Source organism: Battus philenor, unplaced genomic scaffold, assembly GCF_028537555.1.
Source record: "Battus philenor isolate CCGP_79_NKW_IND1 unplaced genomic scaffold, ilBatPhil1.0.hap1 SCAF_23, whole genome shotgun sequence".
Lineage (NCBI taxonomy): Eukaryota > Metazoa > Arthropoda > Insecta > Lepidoptera > Papilionidae > Battus > Battus philenor.
Genome location: NW_027181686.1, coordinates 4,821,453 through 4,835,481, shown reverse-complemented (window position 1 = coordinate 4,835,481; position 14,029 = coordinate 4,821,453). Strand labels below are relative to the sequence as shown.

The following is a 14,029-nucleotide window of genomic DNA, read 5'->3' as shown; positions in this document are numbered from 1 at the left end:
AATTTCTCAAAGATAAATATTTTTGTAACTGATTAATATTGAGGTGGGGTATTGATAAATCATAAAGTGCAGTACTTGTTAAAATGCGTAACATTAACATGAAAAACATTTAAACTTACTTTACGAATCTTTTATAGTATTAAAATAATTTTCATTTTTCTGTAGCAATTGTTCGAAAAAGTTTTAATGAAATAGTTCATAGTATTCTTGTCGCGGCAATTGTTGTTTTTACTGCTTTGTTCATTTATACAATAGCTTCTGCTATACTATAAACATTTATACGTATATATCTGTACAATAATGTAATGTATAATATGTACTTAGAAATATAGCTATTACAATAGGGATAGAGGAATGGAGAGAGCTATTATCCGAGTTTCGCAGAGGAATTGAATCAGAAGTGAGGAGATTGGCAGAAGAGTCATGGTTACTTACGTATTTCAACAAAATATTCGTGTGTAGTGGCAGTGGGCGGTGGCCCGCTATCGCGCGAACAACCATTGGGACCGAAAAATTTTTGTAGTCTATGTAGGCCCCCACTGGGTGGACTAACAACATTGATAAAGTTGCTAGAAGTTGCTGGATTCAGTGCAGTATCAAAATTTTTATTATCATCTTTTGAAAAACGATGATTTTTTCTTTTTAAATAAATATCTGTTTTACTCCTTTCCAATTCCCTCTGTAATAAGAAAGCGGATGCAATACTGAAACAATCAAAACAGTAAGACAGCCTCACATTTTATGTATATTTAACGAGCTATTATAAAGAGCTCATTGTTATCTGAAATCTTGGAGACAGCGCTCTGAGCAGGCTCTTTCATTATTAAGCTCGTCGATTACAAGTAAAGCCTTTCATAATCATTTTTGGATTTGTTTCCTGCCTCTTCATTTATTGTTTAAAATATTAAACACTGATAGAAAATTATTTAAGACAGCTATTTTATAAGATATACATTTTTGTAACGAAAAAATCTTAAAATCCAGGAGCAGTAACATTATTCTCAAGGGTAACTGTTTACAAAAAGTAATTAATACAACGAGTGCTTTTTAAAAGATAGCATATTTTACGTATACCGTTGATCGAGACTCTCTATAAGACAAATTGAAAACGATTTGCATCCAGCGTTTCAGCCACATTAACTAAGTCATGTGGGTACCTTGCGAGTGGGGAAGTCTTACGATACGCGTCCTGGTTCATAAGTTCCATTCGAAAGGCTTAAGACCCCAGGGGCCATTTGTTCTGGCACGTCCGCTGCCACTTTTACTTGCCCATCCGCTAAGTCATACTGGCCACTTTCGGTCATTTACGCATCAGGGCATTTTTAACAGTTATATTTATATAGATAAATAATTAAGCCACCTTTTTAATAACAGCATTTAGAAATGGAGGGTTTATACAACCTTACGCAACAGTTTGTATAAACCCTCCATTTCTAAACGGTTAATAGAATGCAAAAGTCGTTACTGCTCAACGGCAAACTACCTTAGTATGTTAATTAAGAAACATATACCACTAGATTTCATAAAACTCTTCTTTTCATACATTCACGATATCATGTAGAGGTACTCTCTGCTTAAGATATAATGAAAGCTGTACAAAACATTCATTGATATTATTATTGATGTGAATCATTTACAGTGACCACCTGTGTACTTCTTGAAAAGAATGCCAGAGAAGCCTAATTTGCTAAAAATTAGAATTAGACTGAGCTCGAGACATTATGACTGCGAGATCTACATGTCTACGCAGCTACGAGGCTACGAGGGCTACATGGCTACGCAGGCTACGAGACTAATAGAGTCTAATGTACTGTGTGGCTCTCTGTGAAAAGCCGACTACAAATTCAGACAGTTTTTTATGCATGATACCTAAAACGTATAATGTTCATGTATATGCATAGATATTTAACAATTGAATATATATATTAGATAAGATTATAACTATAGATAGCTTTAGAGGTGCCTTTTTAGTACCTATGTATTGTAACGGCAGTAGAGAACAGTTTTTTACAAACGCTATGCAAAGAGCCACTTTCTTATATTGTAAAGAGAAAGCGAAAAAGCCTTTCAGATATTTAAACTCGCAAAAGCTTTTGGCTTTTGGTGGATAAAACAATAGTAACTACACACTTTTAATTTTTTTCTTTAATGAAAATAAAAACTTTGCATGTAATATTTTTGCAGCTAATAATTATATTTTAAATTATTAAATGAAACTGGACTTTAAGTAAACGAAATTTAAATCGTTCACCAATAAGACGAACAAACGTCCTTGTAAAGGTATATGTATAATGCTGAGTGTAGGCCAACCGGTCCTTTAAGAAGTCCACGAAATAAGCCATGTCCAGCTGTAAATATGTAGCGGCTGATTATGAAAGAACTTCTATTTCTTAGTACAATAAAATGATACACTTTGTACTAATAAATTCTGTAATTGGTAGCTCGACACTATAAGGTCATTATAATGTTAGAGTCATCTACACTCGATGTAGATAGCCTCCTATAATAAAGACTCACTTCAAACAAATCCACTTAAGAAACTTAATCGTATCTGCAATATGCTACTAATATAATATTCACGTAATAAAGAAAACAATATTGAGTATTTTATATATACATATGAAATAATTTGATTTTTACTAGAGATGTCATATTTAGAATTTATATAGCAATTAATTTCAAAAAAGCCAGAAAATAGAATACTTGGTTCAAGCACACAGAGCCTCTATGGAACTAGAAAAGGCCACGAGGGAGGCCACAAATTCGATGCACAAATGATGAATGTGGCGGGCAGTTGGCATTATACTTAGTTATAAATAGCGTACACGGTAAGTTAATTTATATTAGATGAGGGCTTCTGCTTTTAAATTTTGTTTCTTTTGTAATGTGATAGCGTAATTCTAATTCATTAATTTATTTTTGCACAGCACTTAACCGGTAAAAAAATTTGCAGGAGTTAAGTTCGTTGTATATAAATAAATAAATAATAAAAATATGATAGGAACGTAGCTTATAATGTGAATCTTTTTGTTAGTATATCGGTAAAGAAAACTAAACGATTTGATATGCCCTTGCACGAACGGCTTCCAATATACTCAGCCTAAAAAGTAAGGTTCGCTTATGACACGTGCGCGCATTCCAATATGGCTTTATACTTTTTAGTGTTTCAAGTGTTCAATATAAGGATATTCTATATCTCAAAAACAATAGTTAATAACTATTTTCTTTAATAATGGTAGATTTTATTTTAAAGATGATAATAAGATTTGTAGTCTCTTACAGTTGAATTTATATAAAAAAAGAGAAAGGAAAAGTAGAAGAAACTGTTTTTGAAATAGCATATTACAATAGACACGTAAATTGTGATGCAAAGCAGTTAAAATTATGTAACGTTTGCGGGCCGGATCAAAGCTAGTCTGAATTTAATTAAATTTTGTATTCAGAACAGAAAAGTCACTTTTATTTCTACTCTATATATATATATATATATAAAATATTTTATTTAATTGTAGTAAAGGTAATATGTGATACAGTATAAAAGAGAGAAAAAATATTAACAAATGTTTTACAACATAATATCATTGAAGTTTTCGAGATAAGAAATGTTTGAAATGTATGAAAAAATCTACCTCCATAATATAATAAGTTTTTAATATTTATTTATTTTATAATAGCCAATAAAAATGAACCACGTATTATTGAATTAAAAAATTAAAAATATTATTTAGTTTTAATAATTAGGAACAGACATAAGATACAATTTTTTTGTATAAATAAAATATATATGAGCTTCAACGTGTCAATCCGAAAATGATACTAAATATCTTTAAGTATAATATGTTTATTAACAAATAAAATTAAAAGATTACAAAAAGTGACTTTTTTGAAATAAATAAATTAAATAGTTTTATAAAATTTTCGACCCAATATAAAAGGACTGTCATTAAGCGGCATAGGTTTGAGATCGCAATTAAAAAAAACATTATCGACTCATTTACGCGTAATCAAATAAAAAAATCTCTGTATTTTGTGTGATATTTATTGTCGACGTTGATCCTTTATTAAAAACCTTCAAAATAATAAAATTATTCATAATGTGGATATCATCCCGAAGGCGTTCTTTAATATGTATTAATAACGGTAAATTTAAACAAACGGTTATGCCCTCTAACGTTGAACGGAACCAATTTATTCCTCAGAGAGAGTCCTCTTGTCGGTAGAACACGTCTTAATTAAAACATCTCTCGTATAATTCGAAAATGTGTTTAACTGTTGGAATAATAGTCTTTAAGAAGCTCTGTTCTTTACTGTTGATCTTTCTCTCGTCACGAATAAACAGTACTTTTAATATAAACACAAAGATGTGATTCTTATAAATTACCTCAGCGTATTTCTATAATTCCGTTATTTTATTCCGAGAGATTTCAAAAGGGATAATTATACGAATAATTTCTGCAAATTATTTTAAAATGTGGTATATAATTTAGAAGAGCTACTTTGGATGTAAAGCTTAGAAAAAATAGTTTCCACAGTCTCAGTGCATTATTTCGTATATATTACTTTGTGAAATATAAAAGAGTAAATATGAATGTTAATAATTTTTATTCTTAAGTATATATCTATAAGATAGTTCCTCTATGCTATCAGCGATAGGAAAATTGACGTCTACTTAGTTTTTACAACTTACGGTAGATGGCGCTAAAGTAAAATTGTAGTTCTCAAGTTTTATACATATTTTACCTACATTTATTATTTTTGTGCGAAAATTATCTTTTTAGAAAAATAGACAAACTATTAAAAGTAATAAATGTGATAAAGCTTTTAAAAACCACGTGATTAAAAATCTTGATTTATCTAAATTACTATATTTTTGCCATTTATAGTTTTTGGCGCACAAAATATACAAGCAATAACCGGTTATTCCTGTGGTAATTTGTCCTACTGTTTTTTATACGTGTAGAAAGGCTTATTGTATTTTGTTTTACATGCAATTCAGACATGGCATGGAAAATACTATTTATATTTGTGGCCGATATAACTCAATCAAAATCTTAAACTCAAGTATGTTTATTTATTTAAATAACTTAGACTATAGCGAGAAAACGAATTTGTTTGAGTATCTTTGGAGAAGTATAAACATAACGCACTAATTTAATAAGCCGATGTCCGTTAATAATAAGATATAGAGTATGAATTAATATCATTATTTCCCGTTTTAAAGCCGACCGTTTTAAAGCAATCTGCATCGAGCATATTCCGATGAACGTTTTTGGGTTAAGGTTTTTTTATGCTACACGCATAAAAAACAGTAGGACTTATTGTATCTTGTTTTACATGCAATTTAGATATGGCATGGAAAATACTATTTATATTTGTGGCCGATATAACTCAATCAAAATCTTAAACTCAAGTATGTTTATTTATTTAAATAACTTAGACTATAGCGAGAAAACGAATTTGTTTGAGTATCTTTGGAGAAGTATAAACATAACGCACTAATTTAATAAGCCGATGTCCGTTAATAATAAAATATAGAGTATGAATTAATATCATCATTTCAGCCGCAGGACGGCAAGGGTCGCCTCCCTGATAGATTTCCAATAGGACCGTTTTAAAGCAATCTGCATCCAGCATATTCCGATGAACGTTTGTGAGTTAAAGTCATACGTTGCGCTCGCCAGTCCGTGGTCATCTGTGCCACTGCCACTTCGATTTGCTAATTCGCTGTGCTATGTCATCGGAGCTCCTTATTTCTGATTAATGAATCAGATATTTAATATCTCGCATAGAAATCCCGAGCATATTGCATACATGGTTCGTTAAGCTACTACGAGTTTTCCAATAAAGGACCATGTTTCAGTACTGTAATTTACTGATGTAAAAAGTGCTCACAATATATAAATAAACTGCACGGTTTCAGTAAATACACATGTTATTAATATGAAGCTGTAAAAAGTTGGTTATATTTTGGACAAATATTTCTAGGAAACTTTTAAATAGAAATAGTGAAGTGACTGTATAGGGAACTGACGTAGGTTGTAAAATATTTACGATATGTTGTGCGGTGAAACGATCCAAATTCCATAACACTTATCTTCATTGCAACGTGAGTGTAGCGACCGCCGTATCTTTACAGATGATGTTATAAACATATACACGTATGTCATAAACATACCATATAGGTCTAGTAGGACCGGTAAGAACACGACTGCATCAAGTATTTTCTGATGATCTCAACAATGTCTACTGTTCTGCATCTGGTTTGATTTTCTATGCTGCACCTGATCATGGTTTCTATTCAAATTTTGAGGCCCCACTGGCCATGTGTTCTACTCTCTATTTACTGTATTTTAAAATTATTACTTTTATCACTTTACATAAAAAACGCATAAAGTTATTAATTAAATATTAATATTTATAAAAAATAAGAAAATAATCAAACATCGGAAGTGATTTAAAAATTTGATTTTCAAATAAGCAGTAATATTATTAAAATAATTGAAGTCATTCATGACAATTGATAGACGGCCTAATGCAAGGCATACGTCTCCCCTAAAGACCATCAACATGATCGGTCATGCGCTACCTGGATTCAGCGTGCCAGTCGGGGGCCTGCCCATGCTTGTCTCCCAGTTCGTGGTCGCTAATCTAGAACCTTTCTGCTCTAATGGCCGTCGACTGCATGACCAATGTGCTTTGCTCGCTGGCACTTTAGCCAAGCAATACTTCGTGCCACGTCGACTTGATTGATGTAATTATAGATAATTACCTGAACAGACCACACCTCTAATGCATTTTTCTTATTAATATGTAAGAGAAAAACCGAAATAGAAAAAAGTACCTGTAATCACACTTACATGTATAATTTCAGTGCTTTTTAGTTATGATTTTAAAAAATTCACAGACTCAGTTGAAATATCTAGCTAGAATTGTAATAATTTTTCAAACTAAGTAAAATTCTAATTATTTTCTGTATATGTTAAATGTTGACGATATATAACATTTAATTAAAGATGAAGTGACAATAATAATATTCCGCGCTCTCAGAAGCAATGTGTACTATTTCGCAGCCAGGGACGATTAGAAGCAGTGAAGCGACTGTTTACAGATATTTAGGTTTCGTACCAACGTCTGGGACAAACAACTTTGTAAGTTGTCTGTTTGTAAAGCTTCCCACTGATCTCTTTAACGAGAAGAGCTTTTTATATAAGAAAGAAAAACCTCAAAAAATATTATAATTTAAACATAGAACCATTATAGTGCTTATTATTTGGAAATAAATTTTATATTGCGATGGGTTTATGTTTATTATTTTAAGGTGTCAAAACTCGCATTTTTTACCTTAATTATATTGCTGCCCAAGTGGCTTTTGCGAGTTCTTCGGACAGCCTAAAATTCATTTTAAAGTAGCGAAGCTAGTAGGGTACCAAGGGAGCCTTGGCGTAAGCTGCTAAATATTACAGTTTCACCAAAAAGGCAGGCCGCTGAGGTCTAAGATCACTTAGGCGAAGGTGCCCTGGACTTACTGACTTTTGGTTGAAGGGTCCCCTTGAAATTACTTGAGGTTGGGCTGTTATTAAACTTGTAAATTAGATCTGAGACAGAGTGAAGGTTTCATTATATAATTTAAGCTCAGGACTCTTTTTATATAAGGCGCGTGAAACCCTCGTAGCTTTAAGCTGAACGATGGCATTACAAAGGAATTGAATTTGATCCCAATTTCTAACATATTTAATTCTTCTGGCATTCTTATAATAATATACAAAAGTGATCGCTGTGAGTAGTAGTGTCTCCTAATAGGATAATTATGAATAAATATAGTTCGTGTATAACATTAGCTACTAAAACTTCTTATATATAAATAAATTGCACCTATACAGACATTATGAAAGATATTAAAAACATAATATGAAATGATGACTAGCAGTGATCGCCGTTTCACCCAATAGACGCCCACTGCAAGGTATAGGCTTCCTTCAAAGATATCTATAGGAGGCATACCATAATCGCAACGCATGGCATGTGTTTTGGCCATCGTAGAATCTATTACGGTACGCAGACGCTGCTGCCCATCCTCTGGAAACTTGTATGCGAGTAGTAGCGAACATAAGATTTAATTTCGGGGACCGAACCCAGGAACTACGATCGCAAGTCTCAATTCTCAATCGCTGGGCTACCACTGCTCAACTAGCAGTATTGCACATAAATTCCATGAAGCTTTTACGCTATTCGTGAGCAGCATTATCTTAAGGGCCATTTGTAAGGCGCTTATAAGATGGATGATAAAAAGCTCGCGGCTGAGAATAAACTGTAGTCAATATTTATTACATATTGTTTTGCTCATCGATATACACGAAGTAAACAGGAAAATTGTTCATGGTCGACGTATATTATTTACGTAGGAACTAACCCTGTTACGGTAAATAACTCCTTATCTAACATAGAATTTAATTACATTATCAATCAGACAGATGCAAGAAATGTTAAAACACTTTTAAGTTATCATTTATAGGTTTAAAATTTCCTAGCAAGTCAATATTTCTGATTACAGTCGTACATTTTTAAATAAATTGTAATTTTTATTTATCATCAATTCAAATAGGCGATAAATGTAGTTAGTCTGTGACAATCGCATTGGTCAATATTATAATTAAATACTATTATGATGATATTATGCGCTGGTAATCTATTGATTAGGTAAAGTACTAAAACATTCTGGTCGCGGATTCGATTACAGAAAGATACTTTAATACCCTATTATCGAACGATCAAATATTTTAATTCACAATTATCATTTGTTACAACGGAACGCAACGTGTTTTTTTTTAAATTATTGCCTAATTATTAACGGACGTAGTACAAAAAATCGAGAAGAAAATTTTGAAGAGTCGTCAACATTTTTATTAGCTAAAAGGCACATTAAACCAATTAAAGGTTGATTAATAATTACTTTGAGTCTTAGTTTTTATTAATTATCTGTTATTTTATGGATATTTAATTAATTTAGAGGCTTAACTCAAAAAATTACTTATGCTGATATATTTATGCTAAATAGCTTTAGCTTAGTTAGGAATGAAAAATAGTAAAACCTCCTTATTTATCCTGGATAAAATTTAAAATTCTCGTTGTAGTGTTTACGCGTTATTTTGAATATATAATTTTTGCAATGATAGGCACACTGATACAATAGTGACAATGTTTAAAATGTTATTTTTTTATAATAAACGACAAGTAGAATAATATTATTCCTTCATGTAAAGTGATACTAAAATGTTATTTTTTAGGTGAAACAATAATTAGATATTTTGTTAAAACGAATCATCAAAAATTCAGAGCAAGTTATCAAGAATTTAATAACTAATATTTCTATCCGTACATTGTTTTATTTTCACACACTGGCCGTTATTTGAATTTAATTTAAGAACAATTCTGAAGAATTGTTTGTTTGAGTTCAATCAATTCTCACGAGACTGATGCATTGTGGCTGACTTTTCGGAGGAGGTTTTTTGTTTAAAGAGTTGGAGCAGTAGACGGCGAAACAGTAGATGGTAATGACAAAAGTAAATTTTAAAATATTTATGATTCATTTTCATACATGAAACCGATAATTACTTATTACAAGGCATCGCAATTTCTGTTTAATCAGGACCTAACGTAATAGAATGCAAACTTCCCCTCGGTGCTCGTAATTGCAATTATTCTCACGAGATTTTTCAACGAGTCGTGGCTCTGGAAATAATAATGCTCGCCTGACCTACATTATTTTCTGATTCTAATTTCACCATCTTTATAATTTCAGACGTTACTGTCCACTTCTGGACATAGAAATTCACTACAGATTTTTAATAAGTCCGGTAGGAAGTCGCCTACATTCACATACATCTTCCGACGACTTTTACAAGATCGACTGTCCACATTTTTTTTAATGGCCCCCGCTATTGGGGGCCTCTTGTACCCCTATCTTAGGTGGGACAGGGTCTTTATTGGCAATTTAATTTTTTTCTCTACTTTCATTCTTCACATAACCTTTCATTCTATTCTTTTATGCCACAATTCTGCTTTCTTTCATTTTGCTCTGTGTCCTTTCATTCCTCCCTCATTACTTGTTACATTTTTTTTCTTTCATTTACATTTTTATCACACTTTATATCACAATTGAGTTACATTATATTACCTTTTTTCTTATTGCCTATTTAAATTTTTATTTTTTGTATAACTTTTTTAATTTTTTTCTTGCAGCATGAGAGGAATTCTTCCCTAGTTTCCTTTCCTCCTATCAGGGAGGCTATTGTCTCCTCCCTGATTTTAACGCCAGACTGTCCACATTACTAGCGTACCAACGTATGATCTATCATTAAGCTCTTTCATTTTGATTTACTAATGTTAAACTAGCTTTTAAGTAACGTGGGTAAATACAGTTTAGAATTTAGAAGATTTTTGTATTTTTTTTTAATAAGTTAAGTACTGAAGATTTGTTTTCCTATATAATTTGTGTATTAGCAGCGATAAAAGGCTTAAATAATTCTAAAGTAAATTAAGGCATATATGTCCATTACACGTATTTATTTGAAATAGCATGGCTTCATAGGGATTAATGTTGCAATACTCTAATATGAACATAACTCACATTAGGTTCAACGCTCCCAATTTAACAAATTTTCATTTAATGTCACAGCTGGTGATAATTTCTCGCAGAGCAGATTTTGCAACACTAAATCATTTTACGTCGACGCCCTAAAACTCTGCACCTGTTTAGTTTGGGTCTGTTTATGTTAATGTTTACGTAACAAAGGTTTTGTGTTCTATTGCTTAGTATTTGTACAATGCACAGCCAAAACCGACGCTTGTAATATTTAATTAAATTGAAACCTTTTTTGTATAATTTGAAATTTTAGATGTAATTATTTTTACAATATGGTAAATACAGGGAGACTGGTTGCAGGTTTATACTTTCAAACTTATATTAAAAATGTTATATTTAGCACGTAGTTTTAATAAAGACATGGAATATCTGAAAACAAAGGAGGATTTAATTTTTAAAGAAAAAAATATATTAACTTTCGCACTCAGGCATTGTTATTGTAAACTCTCTGTTTAAGGTGGCCCTATAAAAATAAACTGGGGTTAAGTCGGATGACCTCGGTAGCCACGGAAAATCCTCAAAGTCACTTATCAGTATTTAAGAGAAGGTCTCACTAAGCAAATTCATAGAAGTTCTGACCGTGTATGCAGTCGCACCATCCTAGTGGAATCAGTTTCAGTCGACGGATGCGGATTCTTGGATACCAGTAACGGCAGTTTTCCTTCTTGACCTGACAGCTTATGTAAAAATGACCCTCGTTGCTCCGAAAATAGAATACATCGGGTGGAAATGCGCCAATAACGTTAGAATTTTTTTATATGAAAGTCACTTTTTTCAGGTCTTGAACAGTTTGTATTTCAAAATTAAGAAACTTCAGACCCTTCTTTCAAATTTTATCAATAATCACTCGTGATAGTCTCTGCGAGGTTACTGTTTTTCAAATTGAAATAGAATTTGTACGTAAACTACTTTCAACCAGTACATTATTTTCGGAAGTGCTGACATATCGACTAAGCCCTTGCCGTGGCATTTTCAGAGACGCATCAGTTCTGTCGAATTTCAGTTAGTCGTTAGTCGAACAGATAACTGAAATTCGACGGAACAGAGCTCTTACTTAAAAATCATAGTTCTAAAAAATGCCTCGCTGGCAAATTTAGTTATTCCGACGGCACCACGTTTCCCGCCCACTGCTTATACCATTTTAAAAAATTGTATTAAAAACATAAATACGTCACCAGACGCCATAATAATCGTTTTATTATTCTGAAAAGAAAATTGATTTTTCCTATGATTGCCGGATAACACCAAAATACTTTTAGTCATTTCAAACTTGTTGGTTGTAATTCGCAGTAGTTCCAACAAGTTTGGTTGGTTGGAATACATTTTGCTATTGTTATCTAATATTCGCTTTAATAGAGCATTAATGTTGGACGATATGTTTATATTGTTACTATGACTGTATTCACTACATTTTCGTTTCAATGTATTCTATCGCATTTCACGTACCTTTACATATGTATTTATGTTTACTGAAACTTTGTAGTCATATATCGTTCGCCTTTGCTCTCCCACACGAAACTAGACATCGTTTTTCAGTTTCTTATCGATGTATCTCGTCGTATTTCATGGTTACATTAAATTATAACTTATTAAAACCTTGACCGCTGTAACTAGTATCCAGTATTGGGTTATGTTCGCATAAGTTTTACAAAAAAAAAATAAAAAAAAACTGATCCAATTTTTTTGACTCTATTTAGGTCGGGCACCATTATTGGGGCGGTTAAAAAAATTTTTAGTTTCTTTCAATCTGGATATTCTTCCCATGGCGTACACAAATATATCAGAAAGTGAATTATTACATTTTTTTTATTTTTTCATTATTATATTTTTTTTACTTTTGGGGTCTTAGTGTCTCTGGGTAAGTTAAACTTGCTGCGCTAATCAAACTGGCCAATGTGGAGTATAATATTTCAAAAATACATATACATACTCGAAATATATACTCAAACAACATTAGACTGAACTTAGAATAAGTATAGGTTAAGTTTCTAATAAGTATATTAATTAACAAGTGTTTATATATATTCTAACCTGTTCTTATAGAAAGGATCTATCATAGTTGTATCTTTTTAACGGTTTTACTGTTTAAAAATAAATAGTAATAACTTCTAAAGAGTATAAAATAGAGCGTTCTAAAAGCACATGATTGCGGGGACGCGCCAAAACGATCTTTAGACTGTTCACATCTCTCAAGTAATTTATATTTGATCTAAATTTAAAGTTAAGTCAGTCGCACGGCCTTTCGACGTGACCTTTCAAGTTGATTTATTAATTAATAATTAATTCGATTCGTCGGTTTTATATTATCGAGTAAGTTTTAACTGAATATAGAGAGTTTTTTACTTTGACTCTGATAACAATCGGTTGATAAGGAATGCGTAAATAGCACTTGAACTCCACTCTCTCCACTACTCCTTGCACAGTAAACAAATAAAAATAAATATGTAAGATAAATATAAATAAATAGATACATAAGTTATATTCATAATTATAAAAATGGTATTACTAACGTGTGTCTTTTAATTGAAAACAAGTATATTTATCACAACACACACACAAAAGGGCAACTATTTTATACCAAGAATTAGAAATTAAGCAATTTTTTAAAAAGTGGACAGCTAACTGTAGCTTAACAACTTGAGATTTCTCATCACTCATGAGTAACAAAGTTCACAGACGAATCAAAGTTACCGACATAGCTCAGCGGAAAATTTCAAGAAATTGACCAACCACATATCGTACAGAACAAACGAACTCTCATGTTGATTTACAAGCTAAGCGTAGGTCATCTACTGACAAAATTGACAGATCATCTAGTTGAGATCATCAGAAGATGCTGTATGCAGGCCGCTTTCAACCGATTATATTGGAAATTGGGAGAGTCTTGCAATGGAATTTCTGAAATGACGATGAAATATTTTCGAAAATTAACTTTAATCAATTTAAGTAAATCATTTATGAACGATCGTCTGTAATGGCTCTCTATGCCGTTATTTTTAAGTGAAGTTGTTGGCTGAAATTGGTATCGGATATTAATTGAATTATAATAAAATTTTATGAATTTCGCGAAAATTACAAACTCAAACCTTCGAACCGGGTCACGATGTTGTTTGCACAATACTGCTTGAATACGACGGTACTCAAAAAATATAATGTAATAAAGTTATGGTTTAATTAAATTGAAAAGATAATTTCTGTTTTGTTTTCATATATTTAGACTACCGGTTTTATTCGGTGAAGTTAACTAATAATGATAGGCTCTTACTCATGTACACTTAATTATATAAAAATAATAAAAAACACGGACTCCGCTGTGCGTTACAAATTAAGGAAAACTTAATTTTAAGCCAACAATTACAAACGATTGTAATAATCCTACATAATAAA

General features: G+C 31.7%; 1 protein-coding gene across 1 annotated transcript in view; it reads right to left on the bottom strand.

Moving 5' to 3' along the window:
* Positions 1–14,029, bottom strand: part of Cngl (Cyclic nucleotide-gated ion channel-like) — a 135,249-nt gene that overhangs the window by 63,525 nt on the left and 57,695 nt on the right. The window contains exon 2 of the mRNA XM_068767757.1: positions 13,280–13,288. Coding sequence (XP_068623858.1) covers positions 13,280–13,288 — 9 coding nt within the window. The remainder of the gene's footprint in view (positions 1–13,279; positions 13,289–14,029) is intronic.